General features: G+C 16.3%; 1 protein-coding gene and 1 long non-coding RNA gene across 15 annotated transcripts in view; one reads left to right on the top strand and one right to left on the bottom strand.

Annotated features, from left to right (window-relative positions):
* Nucleotides 1-23399, bottom strand: part of LOC107992898 (uncharacterized) — a 122037-nt gene that overhangs the window by 73844 nt on the left and 24794 nt on the right. For 6 of the 14 annotated variants that reach the window (XM_062072079.1, XM_062072077.1, XM_062072078.1 and 3 more), the window contains 2 exons: nucleotides 22123-22455; nucleotides 13852-13912 (listed from right to left, as the gene is read on the bottom strand). In XM_062072079.1, the coding sequence (XP_061928063.1) occupies nucleotides 13852-13912; nucleotides 22123-22455 (394 nt within the window). The remainder of the gene's footprint in view (nucleotides 1-13851; nucleotides 13913-22122; nucleotides 22456-23399) is intronic. The other 8 variants (XM_062072081.1, XM_062072080.1, XM_062072091.1 and 5 more) reach the window with 3 other exon arrangements.
* Nucleotides 1-23399, top strand: part of LOC133665747 (uncharacterized) — a 101985-nt gene that overhangs the window by 70196 nt on the left and 8390 nt on the right. The gene's annotated exons all lie outside the window — the stretch shown is intronic.

The raw sequence follows: 23399 nt of genomic DNA on the forward strand, positions 1-23399 counted from the left end.
ATTTTATAAAATCATGCGACAAATTATGAAAAAATAAAAACAATCAAATAATAAATTAATAAATTAATAATAATAATAAATTATTTAAAAAAAAGAACAAAATAAATAATAAAAAAAATTCACAAGAACTTCAAATAAAATAAAATAATAAGAAAAAAAATATTATCTAGAAACAAAAATTTTTTTGATATAAAAAAAATAATTTTTTTATTTTTAATTTATTAATTTATTATTAATTAATAAAAAATCATTAAAAAATGAAAACCAATTAAAAACTATAATGAATATCTTCAAAAAATAATTAATAATAAATATAACTATTAAAAAAAAATCTTAATTAATGAGAAAATCTTAATTATAGATAAAGTTATATATTTAATGTTTGAATAAAGAAACAATAAACAATGTAACTTATTTTACGAATTTTTTAGTTATAAATTTGATAAAAATGTTAATATCTTTACTATAAATAAACTAATAAATTTAATGATTAGTAATTTTAACAGATTGAATATCTTTAAAAAAAAATAAGAAAAAATAGATGATGATGATTAAGAAAATATTAGGAATTTTATTGAATGCATTTTAGAAATATTTAAGATTTTATAAATATATAAAAAAAATGATAAAAAAATCTTATGATCAGATTGATTGGTGAAAAGATAAATTAAATAAAAAGAAATAAATATTATGTAATAATATAAAACAAAAAGAAATTGATCATAATAATATATGGTAGAAATTCTTGATAAAATCAAGGTGAAATGCTTTAAATATGTAGAACAATGTTGTGCAAATAAAAATTAAGACAAAAAATATAGACAAATTCATGTAGTATATATATTGTTAAATAATATAGAATGATGTTGCGCGAGGATTGTACTGTTTTTGAAAAAAAATTTTAGAAAACTTTTAGAATTGTATATTTTTTAGAAATACTTCGATTGAGATGTGAATCGGTTGATCTTGGAACTTACGATGATATTTTTCAGCCATATCATTAGCATCTTATTTAAGAAAAATGATTAAACAATCAGTTTTAGGAACAGCGGACTTTATAGATGATATCATAATTCTTAGAAATTTTAGATTACAATTAGATTAGAAGTGTTGTTCAATCAGAAAATTGGTTCACAGTTTGGCTGCTTGTATGCTCCACCGAAAAACAAGATGAGGATAAAGGAGATTTTAAAGAGCACGGGCGTTTAATATAATAAAATTCAAAGAAAAATCAGAAGTTTTTACACTTCTAAACTTTTCAAATCATAGAACTTTTTATATTTCAGAACATTTTAAACATTAAAATTCTTTAAAAACATTAGAAAACTATAGAATTTTTTAAATTATCGAACTTTTTGTATTCTTCGAACATCAGAATTTTTCGAACTATAAAATCTTTTAAATATCAGAATTTTTTATACCTCACTTTTTGAATCATTATAATTTCTATTAACAAAATTTAGAATATTATGAACTCAACCGGTAAACTTTTATTGTGAATTTGCTCTTAATTGTTTAATTTAGAACTTTATAACAATGAATTTTGTAATAAATCAATTGTATTACCATATACTATAGCTGAATTGAAATTAACATGATAATAATGATAATAGAAAAGAATATATAAATGAAAAAAAAAATAATAGAATAAATTCATAAGTTATAATTGAAATATATAGAATTCAATATCTTCTACATTATAAAATAAGAAAGCAGAATGAATACTGATGGATGGACTCTGTTATTTGATTCCAAGTTAGAAGATTCCAAGAAAAGAAATATAGAATGTGTTTGACAATATATTTGACAGAGTTTGCATTGTGAATAAGAAAATTACATATAAAAAAATAGAATAGCAAAAAATACAAATATATAAAATTACATATGTACAGTTACAAAATATGTATAAAAAAATTAAAATAGTTATTAAAACTGAAACTTTATTTTATAAAACTAAAGTTTGTTGGTTACGTTTTTAATGCATGAAAATAATACAATAAAAAAAAAAAATAAATAATCCTAAGAATGTAAAATTTAAAGAAATTTAAAGAAAGATATTATGGAATTTGAAAAAAGACAGAAAAAAATTATAAATGCTTGATTATATTAAAAAAATAAAAGAAAAAGATGATCAAAATAGATATGATAAAAAAGAAATTATAGAAGAATCGAGGCTTGAAAAAATTTCTAAAGAAAAGAACTATTCTGCAAAGATATTCTGCAAACCTCTACATATTTGGATATCTGACATTTCAACAAATAATGAATGATCCAAAAAAAACCATATAAAAAAATCATTACTGGAACAAAACAAAATTTGGAAAGTTAGTAGAAAAAAAGCAAATGTATAATAAATGAATTCTAAAAATCAAAAAAAATATAAGAAAATATAAAATGAGATTGAAAATACAAAAAATACATTGAACAAAAATTTATAATAGATTACTATGATATAATTATTAATATTAATATAAGAATAATTATTTTATTATAATTATTGGTTATAAAGAAATGATACACATGATAATATTCGATATAAAAACTGCTTTTTTACATTCTAAAAAAAATATATCTAAATATCTAAAGAATATGACAAGAAAAATAATGAGATATTTAATCTATAGAACGCAATATATAACTTAAAACAAATACTATTAATATAATATTATAATAGAATTAAAAATTCACAGAATTTTTAAAATAAAATAAACATGAAATAAAGATAAAATAATATAGAATAATATAGAATAATATAGATAAAAAAATATAGATTCGTGAATGATAAAAAAATCATTGATATTGATGGTTCATCATATAGGACAGGATCAGACAGAAAATAGAAAAAAATAAAAACCTTCTTAAATAAATAGAAATTTTAATCTAATATTTGAAGATATTAACATTGTTTTTAGACAATGAACATAGAATAAGAAGAAAGACATAAAACTAATTCAAAAATAATACATTGAAAATATAACTAAACAATACAAAAAATAGAAATTATAAGATTATAAGATAAATTTTAGAATTAGAGATTCTAAAATTTTCACTGGAATTGATTCAAGATATGAAATAAGAAGTATAATCTAATAATTTTCTTACAAAGAATATTGAAATTTTTTATATTTAAGGATATAGCATATGTGATAAGGTTTGTTAGCATATTTATAGATTACCACATAATGTAATAATAAATGTAAAACAAATATTATGATATTAAAAGAAAAATTAAATTTATATGTAAATTTTAAAACCAAGCAGCTAAAGAAAAAAAAAACTGATTTGTTTCAGTGAAATGAAAAAATAAAAAAAATATTCCATTTTTTTATTTACTTAATTTTGACCAAAAGTTTTAGCATATATTTATTGACGTTTCATCACTTACTTAGCTTCGCAATCGTGAATGTAAAGATTTAAATAAAAATATTTAGTGTTGAAATATATGGAATAAATGGAATATATGGATATGGAAAAAAAAATTAAGAATTAAATTCAATTCTTTTTTTATTACAAATGATTATAACAAATCAGTATTAATGATTATGTATAAAAATGAATGATAGATATATTGATCTATTATCTTTGTATATTTTATCTATAATAATCAATTTTAAAACATTTCAGTATTACATAAGAATCAATTCAATGCTAAGAAAGTGTATCAGAATAAAATTAAAAAAGAGAAAATAGAGATTTTAAATTGAATTTTTAATAAGTTATGATTTTACTTACTTGTTTGTTTACTTACTCAATTGTTTCTTAATTTAATTTATATTATTTGTATTGTTTATTTTTTTTATTTCAAATATGAATAATATGATTATAAACATTTATCGTTTATTTGAAAAATTTTATATTCGCTTTTTTGATTCGATATTCAATTTGATATTATGCATTTTGAATACGAATAAATATTTATTAATTCTATAATATTAATTTATTTATTGTTCTTGAATAAGATAAAATTTGATATAATAAAAAAATATTTATTATATTCAATATACTTTCTTCGACATATGTTGCTTAGACTTATTTGTGTTCCTTCGACAATACGTAATTAACATTACCATCACAATTCGATTAATATGCTAATTTAATCAATATTTTTCATTAATAATTCTTTAACAATGTTGTAAATTTTTTGCAAAGAAAAATGTTCTTTGAAATTACTTTAAGAATTTCTAATTAAAATATTTCTACATTTTTGGGACACTTTGTATATGTATATGATAAAGATTTCATTTTATTTTGAAAAAAAAATGAACAAAAAATTTTATTCTTTTTAGAATTCATTTTTCATACAGAATTATTCTTCCAGTAAGTTTATAGATATAATATATAGATATAAGTATAAGATTATATAAGATACTTTTATATATCAAAACGTTAATATCAGATTATGTTATACGAAATGATGGATTTTTATGTAAAAAATTTATATTGGATATTTTGATTTTCATCGAATAAATTTTTTATATGCATGACATTCCTGAAATTCTGATGAAAATATCATTTTCGAAAAAATCTTGATTTTTAGAGGAAAAATTTTTTCTAAATAACAAAAATTTTGTTTCTGAACATTTTCTAAAATAAGAATGATTTTAAATTTGTAAAAAAAAAGAAAATCTGAAAAAATTTTAGACAGATAAATATCTGAGAATTTCATAAATTCTTTGAAAGTTTTTATAAAGTAATTCTTTAGAAAAGAGAAATTTGCAAAATAATGAATATATTAGAAAAAACATTTAAAAAATAAAAAATAAAAAACATTTAAAAACATAAAAAAAATTTTTTATCTTTAATATGGGAAATATAAAAATATATCAAACTTATTTATTGTACTATCTCATTTGTATTACTATTATGACCATTGTATATAATAATATTATTCTTCCATTAATAAATATAATATGTTTTTGTTTTCATAAGATTGGACCAAAAAATTTTTGATAAAGATAAATTATTGATCGATCTTTACAATGTCTTTATAATGTGTAGTAATAAAAATTTGAATTTATAATCTTCAATATAAAATAATTATAAAATTATTAATATACAGTATAATTTAATTAATAATAATTAAAATATAAAATATAAATAAAATATAAATATAATATTCAATATTAGTATGTTAGTTAGTAATTATTTGTATTAATGTTGATAATTAAAAATATACATTAATATTTTATTTTATTATTATTTAATTTAATTGTGTTTTATTTAACTGGATTGCTAATAAAGAAAATGCATATGTTTTATTTTTATATATCTCGTGAAGATTGTTCTGTTGCCAAACTAAATTATGATCATGATTATGATCTTCTTAAATTCCAATTCTAATACGCAATATTTAGATTAAAATATTTCTTAAATTAATAGTTTTTCGATATAAATGATGAATGCTTTTTTAAAAAATACTTTTTTAAAATAATAATTACATTTAAAATTTTAATAATAATTCCATTTAAAAAAATGAAGTTTAAAATCTTCTCTACAGCAAAAAGATTGTTTACAATATAATATTCTTCTTTTAAAACATTACATTGATAATTATCTTATGAAATTAATCTTTCATGAAATTTTTGAACTGCATCAATCAAACGAAAAATTTTATGTATTTTTGATTATCGTTATTTTTATCTAATTTATAATAAAGCTAATATTATCGATATTATTATTGATTATTAATTATCATAAATTATTATTGATAATTCGATGAGAATTTTTAAAATATTTATAAGTAAAATTGAATTTAAAATATTTTTGTATTCATTGATAAAATACATAAAATCATATCTATACTTTAAATGAAATGCATTTTGATAATACTCCTTCTATTTATTATTCTTTTTAAATTTATTTTTTCTATATCTCTTTTAAATAATTAAATTTTCTATCTCTTTTAAATAAATATTTTCTTATATTTTATCGTTCTGATTCAAAATTGAGACAAATTAAATTTCAAACATATTTAAATCAAGTTTTCATTTACAAAGAAATCCTATTTTAAATATTAAAAATAATAGCATGAGTTATTCATACTTTTTCTAATAATAAATAAGAATTTATTAATTTTATATAAACATTAAATGATATATGAAATATAAAATTTCAAATAGAAATATATTAGCAAAAATATGTCTATTAAAAATTTATTTATATAAAGTAATAATAATAAAGAAATAAAAAGAAATATTATTATTTATTCATAATATATTCATTTTATAATAGATTTATAAAATAAATAAAATAAAACTTTGAATTAATTATATATTTCATTATAATAAATAAAATATAGTTTATAATTTAATTGTATTACAGATCTCATATTTTCTCTTCCATTATATTGTTAAAAATAATGAAATATATATATAATATATATATATAAAATTAGAAAATTATATTTAAGATTATTAATATTATTGTTGATAATAAAGAAGTAATATTATAATCATAGTTAAAAAAGATAACAGGAATAAATTTCTTACTTCGATTACATTTAAAAAATAATCTAAAACTATTGTTAATAATAACGAAAGTAATGTTTGTGATTTAAAAAGAAAAATATGTATATAGTAACATGTACATATAATAATATGTATATAATATGTATATAAATATGTATATAAATATATACATACATTACAATTAGTGCATTACTTTGTAAAGATCTTCCTAATATAATTAAAAAAATATTTTCGCATTACGCATTTTTGTAAATCTGAATTCTATTATTACGAAATTATACAAAGTTTAAAATTTAAAGTTTAACAAAATTTTGAATTTATAAAAAAATATTAAAATAATATCATATGTTGGAATATAACAACACATGTAATGATAATTGATAATAATTTACAGAATTACAAAAATGGGAAGTTATTCTGTATATAGCAAAAATTTTAAAATTTTAAAATAGTTTTGTAAAATAACAAAGGAACTATTCAATGGAAAATATATTCACTAAATATAAATCACTAAAGTTATAAAGTTATGATTCATTGATCTAAAAAGTAGAATATATTTTACAAATTATTATTAAACTATTATATTAATTAAATTATTATATCATATTAATAATTATATTAATTATAACAATTTATTAAATTAATTTAAAAATAAATTAAATTATTATTTCAAAGATATAAAAAACATTTCATATATGTCGATTTAAATGAAAAAAAATATTATAATTAGTGAAAATTAATTTTATTAATAAATATAAAATTTATCACGATTTCAATATACAATTCCAAGATCAATACCAATATTTATACTTTAATAGATAATAATAGAAAATAATGATTTATCAATAGAATTTGATAAAAAAATATGAAATATAATAATAATATAATCTTGAATCATCAAATACGTATTTTTAATAATATGATTTTTAGAAATATTATCAAAAGCATAATGTATTCATATATATACACAGAATGATTTCTTACGAAAAAATAAAAAAATAAAATAAAATTTAAAAAAGTCTCTTATGCCGAGAAAACGAAAAATATTTTAAATATAAGCGAAATTGATTAATTTTTTAATTAGATATTAATAATTAATTAATAAGTTATCAGAAAATTATTTTATAAATAATAAATAAAAAATGAAGAATAAAATTTTATCGTTTAAATTTTTTTTTTTAAGGAAATTAAAATTGAATATATAATATAGAATTAAAAATTTGTAAATATAATCAATGAATTTTAAAATTCTCTAATCTTTAAACGAAATAAAATAAATTCTATATTTTATTTTCATATGTAGAATAATTCACTTATATATAATTCATACTCAATCAGAAATTAATCAATAATTTAATTTATATTCGAAAATTTACAAACTCGATTTTCTCGATGGATGAAAAAATTTTAATCATTTTATAAAAAACCATACTCTCTTATATAGATTATGTAGTCCGATTCTGTATATACAATGCGTTATCTAATAGTTTTATTAGCATTATAATTCATAGCAAAAATGTTTCATATTGAATAATTTTAATTTTGAAAGTAAATGTGTAAAAATTATATGAAGATCAAATTTGTTTTTTTTAATGCAATTTTTTCAATATAATAAATTAGTTTATATTATATTATTATATATTATATATTAATAATATATATTATATATTAATAATATATATTATATATTAATAATATATATTATATATTATTATATTATTAATATTAATAAATATAGTTTAATATTTTCTATAAAAATGTATTAATTCATATATATTTATATGCTTAAAAATTATTAGTTTAATTATTAGATAAATATTTCAATTTTGAAAACTTTGATATTTTGTAAAATTTTTTGTATGAAAAACAAAGAAAGCAAAAACAAATGTATTACTTTGTGTGTTTCTTGTTTCTGATATAATAAATTTTATTAAAAGTATCTTTGAATTTGAAATATTTGCTAAAATAAATAATTTTATTATTTATTCTAAAATAATTTTTAGACATATATGTATACTTTTTTTTAATAAAAAATATCAATTTATTAATATATTAAAAAATATATAATTCCATTTAAAAAACAAAAATTAATTTTCATGTGATTTTTATGCATTCACGAAAGATTATCAAAAATACCATAATATGCTCTCCTCATTCATTAATATTAATATTTTTCGCGAATAATAATAATGAAAAAATCAAAATGTCAAATTCAGATAAGACATTCTGTATATAAAACATTAAATGTATATATATGTAACATAATATATAATATATAATTTATTATATAGAGAATAGTCAATAAGTCATTTTTCCATTTTAGTGTATATTAAATATATTAATTAATTTTAATATATATAAAATTTTATTGTATATTTTTTAATTCTTGCTTCACATTTTTAAATTATTTTTATTTTTTAAAAATTATAATGGATAAAATTATAACAAATAAATCAATGTTTCATTGCATTAATATTAATACAAAAGATATGTACTTGTTATTAATGTTAAAAATCCATTAATAAAATTAGCGATACGATATTTGATAAGTATTTTCAATAACATTTGATAACATTTTCTCAGTGATTTTTAGCGAGATGGAATATGTTCAATATAAAAAAAAATATTGATCGTTTTCGTAAACTTAAACTTTAAAAAGTTCTTTGTAATATATATATATCCAAATATGTATTTAATGCGTGCAGTAAAATTAACTAATTATTTGTTACGATTAATATGTGCACTAAGATTTCAAGAAATAATCAGAAAAAAATAATGATTTTATTCATAATCTTATAATGGGGAATGAAATCCATTTTATGTCATGAATATGTGAATAAATAAAATCGTAAATTTCTGAACTCAAAAAATTTAACAATTGTTCAACAATTGTTCAACATGTAAATTAATCATATCTAAAATTACAGTTTAATATAATATTATATCAAAAATAGTAATCTCTATTTTTTTAAATAATATAAAGTTTTTTATTTTTTTGAAAACACGAATACGATAACCGATGCCATAAAATAATTATAAAATTTTATTTATCTAATATTATAAGATCTTCACAGTGACAAGATAAAATAATTTGTACATAGTGATTACATACTAACAAAAGTTTTCGAAAATTTTTTAATTTTGTTTCTAATCTTCCAATTTTCTTTCCGATTGTTTAATTCAACAATATTCGGTTTTTTTTTAGATATTTGAACCGAACACGTTAATATACTCCAAACAACATAAATGATGATTTCTACGAAATCCAAATTCGGTATAGAAAGATATTTCAATGTTGAAAAAATTTACGAAAAATTATTTTGATTCATTCACTTATTATATATAGTTACTCATTGTGAAAAAAAAATTAAAAAAAAACAAAAGATAAATGATGATTGTACATTTATATACACGCTCTCATGGATGTATGTTTTTTATTTCAAATCTTTTTTAATAGTAAAAACTATATTTTTTCAATCTTTTCCGATAGATTTCTTATTTTAGTAATAAACAAAAAATTTTCTAGATTATAATAAAATAAATAAATTAAATGAGAAATAAATTCTATTTATTCATTCTATATGAATAATAATTAATTAAGTTATTCATCAATAAAATATAATTTGATATAATTTCTATTCAATAATTATATATTTGCTTTAAAACATGTTATTTCGACTTATTTATTCAAAGCATAATAAATTTATGCGTTTTATAATTAACTAGTGTTTTTTATTAATAACTCGTTATTATTTGAATAGTTCTAGAAACGACATTCTGATACTAGTTTCTTTTTAAGTCGATACATAGAGAACATATGAAAGTTATTAACGCTTTTTAAATGAAATTATTTATATTTTATTATTATATTGTATTGTTAGTTGATACAATTTGATATTCTCTAAAAAAAAAATATTAAACTACTCATGTTCAAAAATCATTACTGTAAAAAATATTTTAATTTGAAATTTATAAAATACACCCTCAACTACTGCAGTAAAAAATATATGATTCTATTTTAAAAAATGATCTTCACTATCGTCTACTTGTCCATTTACAAAAAAAACATCAGAATGCTTTTTTAAAATCATTTAATTTTATTTGAAAATTTTTTTCTATCAATAATTACAATAGCATAAATAATACTTAATAATAAGTTATTTTGTACGTACACATATTCCATTCTATGGTGTTAAGGCAATATCAGTATAGAAAATCTAATTTGAATAAATCTGCCTATAAGTAAACAATTTACAATTAAATAATAATTTATTGTTGAATCTTAAAGTTATCATATTTTTATTATACAAATATTATATTGCTAAAGAATTGTTAAAATTAAAATATGATTATATATAATATACAGGAAATAAAAATAAATCAGAAATATATTTTTGATATTATAAAAAAAAAAAAAGTTTTGAAAGAAAAATGTATTCGCAGATTAAATTTGTATACATCAAATAATATTAAACTTGGAAAAACAAATGATGAAAGATTATAACTATATTAAGTGTTTGAAATAATAATATTAAGTGTTAGATATAATAAATTATATCTAACATTTAATATTATTATTAATATAATAATTATAGAAGAATATATTATCATAATAATAATATGGTAATAAAATAAAAAATATTACTATAATATAGGATAAATAAAACTAATCAATACTATTGCTAATTTATTATTATGTTTTATAAGAAAATCGTCAATACTAATGTAAGTTATTTTTGGAGAATATGACAATATATGTCAACAGAAATATGAAAAAAAAACAAAATGTCAATGATGCATTTATTTAAAAGTTAATAATTTAACTTAGTTTAAAATTAATTATAAATAAATAAGTTACATATCGATAATATAATAAACCTCTATTTCTGATGCAGAGAGAAAAACTGAGATATATTTTTCATAGGAATGATAAAGAATGTTTATTTAATACGTTTAAATTAAAAAATAAAAGATGAAAAATTATTATATAAAATATTATTTTTCTACAAATATCACAAAATTTTAAGATACAATTTTTTATAAATCAATAAAAGATATGTTCTTTAATATATTATTAATATTTTATTATAATTAAATAAGATTTATAATTACAAAATAATATGTAATATGTAGCATGTAATATATAGTAATTCAGTATGCGAATTTGAATCTCAATTCAAATACAATATTATAACCAATATAATGTAATTTATATCTATAAATATAATATATATTTATAATTTGATTGCTAAAAATTAAATGAGAGCCATAAACATTAATTTATAATTCTAATTTAAATATTTCGTATGAAAAATGTAATATGTTACGACTTGTTCCAATTTTTAGTTCCAATCAATGCAAACTACTATCAATCAATTCGCAAAAATAATTATTTTTAAAAAAAAATCGTTTACTAATTGCGGAATTATACAACAAGTCTTTTAAATATATTTTACAAAAAAAAAGAAATCATTTTTTCGATGGAAAAACTCATGCATTATTTTTTTAATTTTATTTAAATGTATATTTAAACTAATATTTAAACTTTCAATGTTATTTGACTATATATATTTTCAAACGAATTGTTGAAAGAAATGTAAAAAAATATTGTTGACTATATAAATTAAAACAAGGAATAATTTAATACTTAATAATTAAATACTTAATAAAGAAGCTACTTTTTTTCTCTTAGAGCAAAATTTATTTCAAATATGAAATAATTTTATCAAAAATAATATATTTTAAAAAATAAAAGTTATATGATTTTAAATAAATAACTTTATTTTTAATATCGAATTAATTTCTAAATCTAAAAAAGAATATTAATATACTTGTGAAATATTTTTAGAAGATCGATTCAAGAAGCATAAATAGAAATAAAAACGTCATTCAAGTTTATATTATATACATATATAACAATGAAATATTATTATAAAGAAAACTAAATTAATAAAAATAAAAAATTTTCAAATTCGATATATCATTTCATACTAATATCAAAATGATTTCAAAATTTGTACATCTTATTTTTTAAAATTATACATTAAAATTTGTTTAATGATACAATTCTAGAGAGTATTCCAAAAAGAAATTGAAAAATTTTTAGCCAAATATAAAATCCATTCAAATATTCTGCAACAAAATTATAGCATAATTTTCAATACAAATAATTTTCAAGTTCTTGAGATTAATACAATATACCTAAACTTTATATAAATATTTGTAAATGTGTCCTAAAAATATCTAGGAATAGTTGTTAATTATATTTTTGACATTTCAAGTAATTTCAAGTAATTTCAAGAGAAAATTTTTTTCATTGATTTCGATACTAACCATAATATTTTCTGTATAAGATAAAAAAAAGACAAATATGTGTAGATGGGTATGTGTGCACACGCATGCATATGTGTTTTACTTAAAAATAATAAAAATAAAAGAGAAAAATTATCAAAAGAGCTTGATTAAATATATTTTTAGAAATAGAATTTAAGAATTATTTTGTAGAGATATAATCTTAATTTGTTATCTATTATTGATATTTTTTTGATTTATTATATATTTATATATTTTTTCAATATTGATAATTTTTAATATATTAAAAATATCATTAGCAAATAGCAATGATTTCTATTTTTTCTTATTTAATGTCATTATTAAGGTATATAAAAATATTTATTATTATTACTTATAATAAATAATAAATAATAAATAATAATAAATATAATATTATATAATAATTATATAATATTATATATTTAATAATTATATAATATTATATAATAATAATATAAAAATAAAAATAGAGAGACTTTATATTACAAAAACTATATTGTAGTATATTTAAGCTATTTCTGTTATTGATAACAGAATATATAAGATAACATTGTTATAATTATTTTGATAATATATGTTAAAAATTAATGAAATATCATTAATGAAATATCATAAATCCATACATAATCGTCAATAATATCATTAATTATTCATAAATAATCTTACATCACAATCTAAAATCACTTATTAATCATGTATTTCATAAAATTTATATTTCATCAATGACAACAATTAATATATTAATTATTATCAAATATTATTGATGAAAAAATTTTATGATATTTGATTATATGAATTATATTATATAATATAATAATATATTATATTATATATATGAATTATATTATATTATATAAGTTATTGTTAATATGATTGCATATATTTTTAAACTACTATAATAAGAATGATAGTTAAAGTTAGCTATCTATCGAATAAATAATAATTTTTATTCAACAAATTATTATTTTAATATTATATATAATATTATTATAATAATTTTACGAAAAATATTAATAACTAATAAAATAAATAATATTTTGCTTGTACTCACAAATATAGAAATAGTTTTCATTACCTTCCTTATTTCTGCTTTTCTTCTTTTCTTCTTTTTCCTGTCAAACATACAATTTTTAATTCTCTTAGTAAAATAAGTAAAAATTTATTATATAACATCATAATTATTATATGTGCTTTTATACAAATTGTAAAAATATCTCAATTCATACAATAATTTTAAAATCTAATTATCTGGATAAATATGTTTCAAAATATTCATTTAATGATTAATAATGATAATAATATTGTATTCTTTATTTTCAATTGCATATTATTTTTAATAAAAAAATGAAGAAAAATCAATAATAATAAAAATAAATAAAAAATTATATCGTAACGGAAATATATTCAGCTTTCAACAATAATAATATTATAATTAATAATAAAATAATTTTATTTTATTATTAAATAACAATAAAATAAATAAGCATTTGTCGAATCGGAAATTGTGTCTATAATAATTGTAAATAAACTTATAATGCTGTACAATATAAAAAAATTAATAAATGTTTGATAATCTCTAATTTTTATAATTTATAATAAACCATGCTATGTATTAATATATTTTGATATTATCATATATGTTTCTTTTAAAGTGTTAATAAATTTAATTTTGTGAAGTTTTTTTTATTTATTGATCTAATTTATTAAAAAATAATTTCAAAGTAAATCCATTGACTATAAATCAATATTTTATAGCAAATAAAAAAATTATAATATATTATTTTTCTTTAATATTTTTTAATAATCTTCATGCAATTTTATAGTTATATATTTCATTTTTTATTAAATATTTTTATGTTTTATTAGAAAATCAAAAATTGTAATATATCTAACTTCTTTATCATTAAAACAATCACAAATACAAATTTTATTTAAATTAGAATAATATCAAAAATTGTAATATGTCTAACTTGTATCGTTAAAACAATCACAAATATAAATTTTGTTTAATTGTGTTTTCTTATTTTCATCATAAATATTTTTTTTTTTTTAATATAAATTTAAATTCATCATTCAATGAAATCACTCTTGAATCAAATGATATATTTTCAAACTGATATTAATTATTTATAATATTCTAATTTTTTAGCAAACTTAATATATATTTATGTATTTACTTCAGAAATTCTTTTTTAGATATTTGGACATATATTTATATTAATAAATGATATTAATAATGATACATTTTCTTTGATTTTTTGAAACTGATAATTTTTTTTTTACTTTTTTCATATTCTCTCATTTCTTTGTTTCTCTAATTATATTTTTTATAAATTTCCCCATATTTTTAAATATCTTTTTTAAAAATTTTATTATTCCATAATCAATAATGACTTATTTTTAAATATAAATAAAATAATAAATAAAAATATAAAATAAAGATTTTATTTTTTTTTATTTTATATAGATATTCTATTTTTTTTCTTTAAAAATTTATATTTTCTCTGATATATATAATTTTTTTGTTTTTGATATATTGAAAAATATTTTATAAATATATAAAAATTAACCATATGTTGCTGATATATAAAAATTAACTATGTAATATTATATGTAATATTTAATTATGAAATAAAATTTTTTTTACGATAATTTACTTTTCGAATGACTAAACTTTGTCAATATTTCCAAAAATTATTATTGTAAATAAAAATTGTTACAATTATTGATACAATTAACGTAATGTTAATTTGGATACTTTGTGATATATTGTCAATATTAATATAATATAAAAAATATCATTATAACAAACAAAACAAAACAATATAATTGTATCAGAAAAATGATAATAAATAATTTAAAAAAAAATGAATGTTGTAAGTGAAATATAAATGAGTTTATTTAAATACAACACAATATAGACTTTTTTTGCATTTATGTAAACATCAAATTGAAACAATATGAAATATCATGTATTAAATGTATTAAATGTAATTAATATAGTATCCTAAAACCAGTTATCTATCGATCACATAAGTTTTATGAATGTTTGTTTATGTTTTTGAATATTTAGCACAATAATAATAATTTATAAAAATATTTATAAGCTAATTAATATTTTTAATTAGCTTATAAATGATTAATAAATATAATTTAAAATTTTTTTGCATAATTATGTATAAATCATTCAAAAATTATGCCGTAATGAATAAAAACATTTACATTATATCAATGCTTTGTAAATGAAGAATGATAAAATGTACATTTGAACTTTCTCGAATTAAATATATATTTAAAAACAATTTCGAATTGACTTCTAAATGCGCAACATCTGTAAATTATGATATAAAGCAGTAAAGAAAAATCATAAAAAATTCATTTTCATTAATATTGTACAATTTTCGGAAAGAGAGCTACAATTGCAACAAATAATATTTGTATTATTATGAAAAGAATCTGTATCATCACTACAATATAAATAATGTAGAAAATTTAATAATTTTCAAGAAAAATTTTTAACAATATTTATGAAATTATTGTTAAATTTATTAATTTTTTTTTAGTTTTCATTATTTCACTTCAGTTCTTTTTTAAATTTTATTATTATTTTTTTAACATTATTATTATTAAATGAAAACAAATTTTACCATTAAAATAAAAAATCAAACAAAAAAATCAAAAAAGTAATTTTTTTCATTTTTTAAATAAAGAGCATTACATATGTTAGTTAATATTAATTATGTAATTATAGAATTTTGTTTGACCATATTCATCTATGATAGTGTATAGTTAAATATGCGATTATTATTTATGTTTTGTTAAAAAAAATCACATTGTAACAACAAATAATTAATACATGTAATGAAATTATCAGTTAAAAATTTTCTCATAAATGATGATAAACTTGAAATATGTCAATTCAAATGATGTTCGATATTTTGTCGATTCGATATCAAAAACATTTCAAAAATTATTACATTATTTAGTTCCATATTTAGTTTATTGTTATAATTAATTTATCACTCATTTTATTTTCGATTATCCAAGAATTATTTTATATTTTATTTTTTCCAAATGATTTCTTATTTTAATTAACTATTTAAAAAAAACTATAGTAAAATTATTAAAATTGAAAAAAGCCATTAAATTGCATAATTACTATTTTAATTAGAAAAAGTCCTTAGAAATTTAAAATATTATAAAAATTTTTGAATATAAAATGTTTATGTAGATATAATGTGCGTATCATATAATTTTTTATGTAAATATCATATAATTTTTTTTTGCTGCATAAATTCACTTTAAGAAAATAAAAATAATATATAAAAAATTAAAATAATATATAATAAATTGATGACTGAAAATTTAAATACTTTTCGTATCATAAAATATATATTATATATATTATAACTATAAGAAATAAAAAAAAAATGTTTAGACAATAATTACTCATTGTGAAATAATATTGTATAAAATATTTATAAATTATTTATATAATTAGAAAAAAGTTACAAACAAAAAAATAAATATAAATTTTGTTATATTGCTGAATTTTATTTCTTGATAATTATACAAGTTGAAACTTTTGAATCTTGAATGTTGTATAACAAAGTTTTTTTATATACTTAAAAAAATAAAATAATTTATATTATATATTATTTATATAATGTCTTTTTATATTATGAAACATATACAATTGTTCACAAAAATATTCTAACATTAATGTATATTTTATTTTAATAATCTATATTTTTATTAATTATAAAAGGAATAAATTTAAACTTCTTTCTGTATCGACAGAAATTCTATATATAATATAATGAAATTCTTCAAAAAACTATTGAAAATATAAAAATTTAATACTCTTATTCTATAATAATATGATTGCTATATATGGAACAATGAAATTGTATGAAATCGTTGCGAAAAAACAAAATTTATTAGATTTCAAAGTTATTTAATTTTTTAATTAATATATCTACTTTTATATCGTATATAAAATATATTATAACATATATTTAGTGGCAAAAGTTGATTATGAATGAGAGATTATAATTTAATAATATTTTGTGCACATATTAACATTCTAAATATATAATATAAGATCGGAAAATTTTCATGTAAAGTTTTTATATACGGGAAAAAATATATAAATAGTTGTGATATTTTTATAAAAATTTTTTCTAATATTATGAATATTCTTACTCTTTAATTATTTATTAAATCTCGTTATAAATATCTCGTTATAAATATTATATAAGAAAATAAAAAAGAAGTTTAATAATTATGTAAAATTTTTATGAAAATAAGTTTTATGTAACTATATGAAATTTATAAATTATCTTACATTTGTTAAGTTTGTTCATTACATAGTATATATATATTCAGAAGTTCTATGAAACAAAATTCAGCAATAGAACAAAGTTTGTACTTGTAAAAAAATTTTTTCTTATATTATTTTATAGTTATTTAAACTATTAATTACAATTTAAGTAAAAAATGAATTTAAAAATAAATTTAATTTAATTTTTTCGTTTATAATTTTTTTAATTATATAAACAATTAAAAAATATTTTATTAGATGATATTTCTCATATTTCACATTCTTTAAAATAAATAACTGTCTGAAAATTTTTCTTTTTATTTTTTATAATTTATAAACTATGATACGAAATCAAAAAATAGCTAAATTTTAAAATGAATTTAGACAACAAAGAAAAAAAAATCTGTCAAAGAAATATCTGAAATTTATTAATTCCAAAATCATATAACTTTGTTAAATTTTTTTGCTAGCTTTCGTTCTTTTACTTGAATATCATCTAGGTTACCTAAATAAAGAACATTAAAAGAATTACCATTATCATTTTTTGGATAAAAAAATTATGAAAATTTATATACCGAAGAGATACTTTCATCATACATATCTATTGTCTGAACAACTCTTAATCTCTATTTAGATTTTTATTAATTCTAATAAATCTAAATCTTAAAAACATCATCTTAAACACATCAGAATTTATTGTGCGTTAAGATAATGTTTTTCTGTAACTCTATTTCTTTGATTGTACCAAATGTATTTTCGAATTCATTTAATAAAATTGATATAAAGTATATGAATATCATAATAATATCAAAGTTGATAGATATTGAAACTTTTGAAATTTAGAAAGTGACACAAATTTTTCAAATGAATATAGTAGATAGAAATATATTCGTGTATATATATATATTGTTCTAATATTATTTAATATTATAATAATATTATTATTTAAATGTTATATTAAAATGTTTTTTAAAAAATGTAATACATCCGAAGAAAAAAATAATATATTCAAAAATAAAAAATAAGACAATTAATTTTTTAATAAAATCATATATAATAAATGATTATTTTATTTAATTTTAATAATTTTAATAATTTTAATAATTTTTTTAATTTTGGCGAATTTAAGAATTATCTTTTTCTTTATGATTTTAATAACCTTGAAATATATTGTAAAAGGTATCATTTTAAATAATTTCTTTTTTTATATAACCAATGATAAATTTTCAGTTTTTAAGTTACACGCAAAAAACTTTATGACTAATGTGTGAAATTGCAGAAAAGCTATTTTCTTTTCAATTTTGATGATTTTATAAAGAATTATTATAGAAAACAAGATTCTGAATAACTTTTTTTTTAAATATAATCGATCGATTATAATATTTATATCGATATTTTGAATATTTTGAAAATATTTGTAAAAAAAATTGTTATATATATATATATATACATTATTATATACCATAATGTTCTAAGTTACTTGGTTTTTCCGTTGCTTATTTGTTTATTTGTTTATTTGTTTACTTATTTGTTTATTTATTTAAAAAACTTGAAATTTAGAATTAATAGGAAACCAAATGGATTTCAAACATAATATATATATATATATATATATATATATATATATATATATATACATATACATATATGAATATATATCCATAACATATATACATAATATGCGATTTATCTATACCATAAATATATAAGCATACAATATATATATATATATATATGTAAACTAATATTATTATATTTAGTATCTATTCATTGCAAAATTTGATATTTGAATCCGTGGAAAGTATATAAATAAAATATAAAACAATTCTTAGATGATTGAAGTTACGAAAATAACTATATCATATTATTGATTCTTGAAATTTCAATCATTGAAATTTTAATCAATTATGAATTATTTTATATTTTATTTTTTTATATTTTATATTATTTTATATTATTTATATTATTTATTTTATATTCTAATGAATCTGCAATGTTTAAGTTTAGTGTAAGAGAATTTAAACACATAAAACAAAATTAAATACTCAAAATCCATGAAAAATGCATAAATATTCTTTTGATTATTGATTTTTTTGATTATTGAGTTTTCATCATTATGAATATATTTAAAATGTATTTAGAAATAATAGATAAGTTGTTACATCAGTTGTCACATATGTTGCGATACATATAAATAAACTTTTATGCATTAAATAGAATCTTTTTTTTTTAATAAATATCTCGAAAATTATAATCAAACATCATTTATATATTTAAGAAAAATTTATTCCAAATATTAATTTCTATAATATATTCTTAAATCATCAAAATCGAAGTTAATGATCGTTTTCTAAATAATTATTATAATTCAAAAATTAAAACTTATCACTAAATATATATGAAAATAAATGTTGCTCAAAATATTGATTTTAAAACATATTTCAATTTCAAACATATTTTATCATTAAAATCACTTAGGAAGAAGTTAATCAGCAAATTAATCTTAATTTTTTTCTTTTATAAATAATATTATATTTCAAAATATTTTTTAATTTAAATAATATAAATTTCGATTAATAAATAATAACAAAAATAACAAAAATTATTAATAGCAATTATTAATTTTAACATTTCAATAGCAATTATATATATATATATATATATTTATGTAAATATTTATTATTTTATTTATATTATATTAATATTTTTAAATGGAATTTATGGATTATCAATAGATTCCACATATATAAATAAAAGAAATAATACTATTTAAAAAACTGAATTAAGATTTTAACTATATTATATTATTACAATCAATTATTAATTTAATTCTGTATTTTTAGATTGAATTAATATTATATCACCTATTTTCAAAATTAAGAATAAAAATAAAAATTTGTTTAAAAATTATATTTTCTTAATTTTAAAGTTATAACAAAATTTAATTTTATTTTATTTTATTTTATTTTAATATTAAAATAATTAATGCATTTAAATAATAGAAAAAATTACAAACATTTTATGAATATTTATAATTATATGTAAGATATTACATTTTATTATTATATCATTATTATATCATTATTATATTACATTATATTATATCATTATTATTATCATTATTATGATTTCAAAAAAAAATAAAATAAGTTTTAAATACATAAAATAAATTTTAAATATATGAAATAATATTTAAGTGAAAATAATAATAAATAATAAAATATAATAAAATATTTTATAAAGAAGTAATGAAAAGTATTGAAAATATATTTGTATAACTGATGTTTTGTAAAAAATAATTTTTAAAAATATTTTATGAAGATAATTATTTTAAAATTATAAAAATAATTTTCTATAAATGAAATAATAAAAGAAAATTTGAAAATTATAAGTTATTATTTTTAAAATAAAATTTTATATTCTTTTATTCATAAAAATAAAACGATAGCATTTGTTGCAAACAAATTTAATATATTACATTATTCACTATAGTAAAATTATGAATTTTTGATCAATTAAATTGTATATATGTATTCATATCAAACATTAATTTTTAATTAAATATTTTTCTATTATGAAATAAAAAAAAAAAAGTATGTTGACATTATAGCACAAACATTTTCATAAATTGAACATTTATAACATTGAAGATATTTATAATATATTTATAATATTGATTAAAAATTAAAATAAATATATTATTAAAAATTAAAAATATATAAAAATTAAGGATCAATATTTTATGTACAAAAAATAATTTATATTATATAAACTTCCTTTAAATAAACAATTTTTTCATAAATTTAATTTCTCAACTTTCTAGATATTTTACAATTTTTTTGAAATATTTTAAAATGCTCAAATTTTTTATTTGCTAATTGAAAATAACTAATAATAAGACTAATTGAATGAAAAGCATAATATGAATGAAGCATAATATTAGCCACAATAGAAAAAAAAAGGAAAAAATAGATTGATATAATATAATTGAAGGAGCACCTTTTTCACCTTGTTGCTGGATTCCTTGAGACTCTGAGGGGACGAGGGAGAATTTTTGGCTGTAGTCTTCTGTGGACTTGTCGCAGATTGTGTGGAAGTGGTAACATCACAATCGGAAGGCGTTGGTTGTATAACGGAAACTATAGGAGGAGGTGAAATAGAAGCAGAAGCGGAAGTGGATACACAAGTGGAAGTCGAAGCTAACGGTTCCGAAGATACTAGTGAGCTCTCTACTGGAACGACACTTAGACTTTTTGGGGGGGTTTGCTTAGGAGTTGACAGTTTTCCACTCATCGGTGGTAACATTGTCCTAGTTTTAGGCTTCCTCCACCCCTATGTAACACCAATTATATTTATCATGTTAGTTTATTTAATCTTAAAATAAAATACTATACACAAATCATGCATTACCTAAGGCACTTAAATACTTCTTTTTTTTATTTATTTTTATCCTTTATCTAGTTTTATTTTGAATTTAATTTGAAATTAATTTTTATGTGTTAGGTATAATATTCTTTGCATATATCTTCTAAATATTATATATCATTTATATGAAAATAATACTAAAAATCATTAATAAATATATAATATAAAATACTAAAAATATATATAAATAAAATATATATAAATATATATAATAATATAAAATAATAAAATACATATATAGATAATAAAAACTAATCAAAATAAAAGTTAATCATTAATAAATATGGGATTTATTTTTTTGATCTTGATTTATGTTGTTAAGATCAATTTACTTATTAATTTTTTTCAAAAAGATTATTTGTGATTATTAAAAAGATTATTATTAATAAATAAAATTAAAAAGTTTGACATATGTTTAGTTTTAAACATATTTCTAATCTTTAGAATGATTTAATTTGAATTGATATATTACACCATATGCATATATTATATATGAATTGCAAATCCGTCATCATTTCATCATATTATCATATCATTTTCATCATATCTTAAGTTATTCCATGTTAACAGCTCTTTTCATTCATAAATCAATTTTTCGAAGTTTATTATAAATAGAAGATTTTTTATAAAATTTTAAAATAAATTCCAAAAAAATTAAAAATAGAAACATTCAGTTTTTTGACTTCAATTTCTCTGTTATAAAACAAAAAATGACTTTCAAAACAATAAAATTCGATATAAAATTAAAGACTTCGCGTTTCAAAATCGAGCCAAATAGAATACTACATGAAGTATATAAATTTATTCTTTTTATAAAATTATAACAGTACAAACATCAATAATTTTTTGAT

This window comes from Apis cerana, linkage group LG2 (assembly GCF_029169275.1).
Source record: "Apis cerana isolate GH-2021 linkage group LG2, AcerK_1.0, whole genome shotgun sequence".
Lineage (NCBI taxonomy): Eukaryota > Metazoa > Arthropoda > Insecta > Hymenoptera > Apidae > Apis > Apis cerana.